Raw genomic sequence first — 5,366 nt, 5'->3', positions numbered from 1 at the left:
TCACACTGCTGTTTTTGGCCCATGCGGAATCCGCCCTAAAGCTTGAAAACAAGCTTGCTCCCTCTTTGACATGACATCCCTTCAAATACTTAAACATAGCTATCATACCCCCACTTTAACCTTCACTTCTCCAGACTAAACATCCCCAGTGCCCTAAGTCTCTCTTTGAAGGGCATGGATTCCAGACCTTTTACCATTTTGGTTGCCCTCCTCTGGATATGTTCCAGCTTGTCAATATTCTTCTTAAATTGTGGTGCCTGGAGCTGAACACAGTACTCTAGGTGAGGTCTGACCAATGCAGAGTAGAGTGGTACAATTACATCCCTTGATCTAGACACTATACTCTTATTTGTGCAGAAAGGTTTGAGTGCTTGTGTGCTTAGCTTGTACACAAACTGTGGTACAGGAACATTGGCAGTGATTATAGGAGTGCTTTTCGATTTTCTTTCCCATCTCATTGCCCCAGGGTGTGGTTGCTCATCAGTTGGGAAAAGGCGCTGCTGTTCCCCGAGCAAACAGCTGATTTCTCGCCACCCCCACCCTTGAATCGTCACCTTGAGTTGTTGTGTAAGACCGAAGCCCCTGGTCGTGCTCAGCTGAAGCCTGCCTGCCTGCCTGCTGAGAAAGGCGTCCTTCTCCCCCACGCCTCTCAAGTCACAATGAATCAGCCATCGGCACGCAAGGAGGCTTATAACAGCCCGGTTGCAGGAAGAAGGCTTGAGGGAGGGGGAAGGGCAAAAGCGCAGCCTCCTTACACTACACCTATTGTCTGCTCAACCTCGAAGGAAGCATGGCGGGGGAGATTGCGAGAGGTTGCTGCACAGATTGCCAAACCAGGAGTGGGAGGAGGGCGACGGTCAAGGATTCCCTCCCCCCACCCCCGCGCCAGTCCTGGTTGTGAAGAGGGACTGGAAAAGAGGGAATCAGCGCAATCCCACCGCTGAGAAGGTGTGGATAACATCAATGCGAAGGAGCGCGGCAGAAACGACCCAAATATATGGCAGCCATTCGAGGGAAAGAATTGCACGGCCATGACTGGCCATAGGCACCCACAGCATCCCTTCCCACGGCGAGAGGAAGGCAAGAAGACCACAAAGGAGAAGCCAGCAGCTCGGATGCTAATTCATTGTCTTACAAAGCTGCATCTAAGCCTGTGGTACTATCATTAAAAAACAACAACATTAAGGATCCAGAATAAGAACAGAGCCCATCCCGCCCTCACACACACTGGGTTAAGGAATCACGCCCCTTAAGTGAGGCTGAGAGAAGATGATCCTCGAAGGGTTGGTCGGTCCCCGAGCAGATTTCCACTTGTCAGTTTAAAAAGTTGCCAGTCTTTATTCAGTCAAGCGAGCTCAATGCCTGTTTATAACTCTCCGTAATGTTTGCGGATTGCAAATCTGCAATCTGCAGGAGGAGAAACAGATAATCTCGTGGCACCTTAAAAAAGAACATTTCATCAGAAGCCTGTATGTATGCCCTTCACGCATCTGATGAAGTGGACCGTAAGTGGCCCACTTCGCACCAGATGCGGAAGGGCATGCATACTTCTGATCTCTCTCTCTATATACATATAAATATACATTCCTTTCTTGTAATCTGCGAGCCGGATCATTCAGCACAGACATCAGCCGCAGCAAGTTCTTCGTATTTGCATCAGGTCTGCAAATGGGCCTCAAGGCGTGGGTAAAGAAAGATGCTTACTGAAAACAGGGCTTACCAGAATCGTACTTTTTAAATATACAAGACAGTTCGAGGGGTGGCGGATAAAAGTCTATACAAAGTCATTATATCCGGGAATTTTTTTTTTTAATTTCTGGCTTTTGCTTTCTCGCTAATGTCAAAAGAGGAAGCGGTGAACATGTAGGGCGGCGAAACAGTTAAGCTGATTCAAGATGACATCACTGCTATTTGCATAAGAGCGGGGCTATAACTGGTCATGCAGGGAGAAAGTCCTTTTATACCACCCTCTGGAGCAGTCGCAGCTGAGATCGGGGTCGTGTCTGTGCAAAGCATCACTGGTGAGAAACGATTTATCTACCTCTACAGGGTGTTATTAAAAAAATAAATAAAAACAATCCCCCTTTTGTTAGTATAATTTTTACTTATACCTTGGGTTATGATGGGATTTCAAAGGAGACTGGTCGCTTGAACAATTCTTTGTGCCCCCCCCCGCCCGCATGAAGGATTTATTGATATCCAATTTATTGCGACGAGCAGCTTACGATTTCCAAATGGATGTTGCGTGGCTGAAATGAAGATGTAGCGGATTTGCCTTGGAAGGAGAAGCCTGTCTTGCTTCATTCCCGGTCGAGAGGGGAGGGGATACTGACCGATTCGACCCCCCCCCCCCATCCCACCTCGGCCTGGTCTTTCCTTATCTTGTGCATGGAATCCAGCGGCCCCCTCCACCCCCAACCCATAGCATTTGCACGCTGAACATCTCAGGCATCTGATGCAAGGCTATCCACGAGGGGGTACCTGGGCGTGATCGGTTGTCTGGAATGGGGGTTCTGGTCAGATTGCCTGCCCGGCGTGTCCCGAAAGGGCAGCCCTTTGTTACGACGTGACAAAAGAGCTGCTCAAGGGGCAGCCGTGGACGTGGTGGCGTCGCGAAGGAGAAAGCGAGGCAGAGGCTGCGAAAGGAGGAGGAAGGGCGGTGGTTGCAGGTCTTTGTGTGGACCCAAGAACCCAGGGCTCCTTCCAAATGTCCCGATGGAGAGCGAGATTAGTTTAACCTCCCTGGTTGGTGCTGGCTCTAGTCCGGTTATAGTACCCCCCCCCCTTTTTTTTTTAAAATGCGCCTGCTTCATTCCGAGCACGATTTTCTTTTGTTATCCTCCCCACATGGTGACACTGTTTGGGGAGTTGAATTGGTGAAAAATGTCATTCATCATCCACCCACTTTCAAGTGCTTTGATTTTACAAAGATAAGGATTTTTTTTAATTTTAGCCAAATTGAGTAGGTTAATTACCCCCCCCCCCCCACCGAGGTTCAGCCTCATGGCTGTGTAACAGCATCTTTTCCTTATCTGTGTATCGTTTTGAATGTGCGTAGAGCGGTGTTGTTGTTTTTTTTAAAAAAAACTGTTGTGGAGGAGTTTGTGTAGAAAGAAATATCTGTCTGGAGGGGTGGTGGTGGCACAAATTCAGATGAGCCGTGCTTTTGTGGTGAGCAACAAGGATAATGTGAGCTCAACAGTCCTCCCTCCCCTTTTTTTCTGTGCAGATTAATCGGCAAATATGTCTGACAAACCAGATATGGCTGAAATCGAGAAATTTGATAAGTCTAAGTTGAAGAAGACAGAAACGCAAGAGAAGAACCCACTGCCTTCAAAAGAAAGTAAGCCTGTTTCATGAAATGAAAAGAGGGCGTGGGCTGGGTAGACAAAGGGAAGGCAAGTCTGATAGCCATATGCCTTGAGATATCACCCTGCTCTATCTGGGGTTGAAGAATTTGTTGCCTGAATATGCAACAAATGCTACTAATATAAAGATATTTAACTATTTTTAAAGGGAAAAAAACCAGACCCAACTTATTTTTTTTAATGTTTTACATTACATCTCTTGTTACAGATGCTTAATCTTTGTTTTTCTTCTGCCTTTTCTCCTTTTATTTATTCATTTTTATAGCAATTGAACAGGAGAAGCAAGCGGGTGAATCGTAATGAAATCAGCCCTTCCAAATTATGCACTGTACATTCCACAAGCATTGCCTTCTTATTTTACTTCTTTTAGCTGTTTTAACTTGGTAAGATGCAAAGAGGTTGGATAAAGTTTAAATGACTGTACTTCCCCTGTCACATCCAAAAAACAACAACAAAGGATAGAGAGAACTACTGATGCTCCATGAAGGCGCTGCCCTTTCCATCTGCCTGTGCAGCTTTGGTCCTGGTGGCACGAAAGAGCTTGCATGTTTCCTGAAAGAAGATCCTGGGTGGGACTACAGTAATCTAGTAACACACGAATACACGCAAAGCTGTACCAAGGTCCTGCGAGCTGTAAAATGCAGTTAACCGAGTGCCATTTTTTTTGTTCAAATGATTTTAATTATTTGGAATGCACAATTTTTTAATATGCAAATAAAATGTTTTAAAACCTGGATATTATATTGCTATGGTATTTTTGGGGGGAAGAATATTTTCAAAGAAGAGAAGTGTAAGTGCCTATCCTAACATGAATTGTAGGATTCAATAGAAACCAGCACAAAACAAATCTTTTTCTCTGCCTGCATTTGCCGTATTTGGGCACCAGTTGTGTGGATTATTTCCTCTGAAATACACTTGAAATGCAAGACCGTATTAATTCCTAAGAGGTCTATGCAGGAAATACTTCCAGTACATTGTGTACTTAACAGCCTTTTTTTTTCTTTTGTCTCTGTAGGCAACTGAACTATCCACTATAATTTTGTGGAAGGTGTTTGGAAAAAAGCTAACCCCTTTTTAATATATAATTTTTTTAATGTGTTCTAGTTAGCACTGATCATAGTTTTTAACTCTTTGACAGATGTACACAAATGCAGAGGCCGGTCACCATGGTAGCACGTAGCAGTTGCTTTCACCTCAAAAACTGTTTTGTCTGGAATTCAGAACCACAAGACTTGTCTTCACCTTGCCCTGCCTGCCTCTAAATGGCAAGTTGTTTGCTACTAAGTGGCAAGTTATGTAGCTACTTATTAAACCTTAGGACACTGGCTTCCAAATTTACCATACACTTAGGGAACCCTTTCCTTGCCAACTGTTTTGAGGAGCCCCTGAAATTACAGATGAATTCTGGGTGAGTTATGGGGCATAAAGTACTTATTACACATATGGTGCCACCTGGACTGGGCCTCACTGTCATACTCTGCAAGTTACCTCTGGCTGCGCATTGTAGAGAAGACTGGAACTGATGTGCATGCTGTCTTCTAGTGTGCAAAGTCCACCGTTACTTATTTAACTGATGAAGTACTGACCTGTTTCTGAAGACAAATCTTCCACCCCAAGTTCCCTAGGAAACCACTTGAGAATCCTCACCTTGGAGCCAAGCCTTGAGCTTTTTAAAAAACAATTGCTCCATTGATCACCTTATTTCATTTGGTTTGGGGCTCCAGTTTTCAAAAGTGATTAGTTAACACTGGCCGTTTCCGCACGGCCAAAAGCAGCGACGTTGGCTGATCGCCGCAAATTGCTATCGCGATACCTAAAAAAAAGCGTCATTGACAGACAGGGCGGAGCTGCTGGCTGCACCGCAGAGCTCCGCAGAAATGTGGACGGTTCGCACGGGAAGCCGCCATGGAAGGGCGCTCCTCGCTGGTCGTTGCCGGCGACTTCATAAGCCGCAGGCCCGGACGCCATGCCCGACAAAGAGTAGTGCGATGGACAACG

General features: G+C 45.7%; 1 protein-coding gene across 1 annotated transcript; it reads left to right on the top strand.

Moving 5' to 3' along the window:
- The first annotated feature begins 1,864 nt into the window (after nt 1–1,864).
- On the top strand, nt 1,865–4,102 carry TMSB4X (thymosin beta 4 X-linked). Its single transcript, XM_048494648.1, has 3 exons — nt 1,865–2,021; nt 3,230–3,343; nt 3,634–4,102. Exons 2-3 carry the CDS (start codon nt 3,244–3,246, stop codon nt 3,666–3,668), a joined length of 135 nt encoding a protein of 44 aa, XP_048350605.1. The 5' UTR covers nt 1,865–2,021; nt 3,230–3,243; the 3' UTR covers nt 3,669–4,102.
- Nucleotides 4,103–5,366: the final 1,264 nt, after the last annotated feature.

The sequence above is a fragment of the Sphaerodactylus townsendi genome, linkage group LG04, assembly GCF_021028975.2.
Source record: "Sphaerodactylus townsendi isolate TG3544 linkage group LG04, MPM_Stown_v2.3, whole genome shotgun sequence".
NCBI lineage: Eukaryota > Metazoa > Chordata > Lepidosauria > Squamata > Sphaerodactylidae > Sphaerodactylus > Sphaerodactylus townsendi.
The sequence above is the reverse complement of the archived record's forward strand: the minus strand, read 5'-3'. Positions and strand labels throughout refer to the sequence as shown.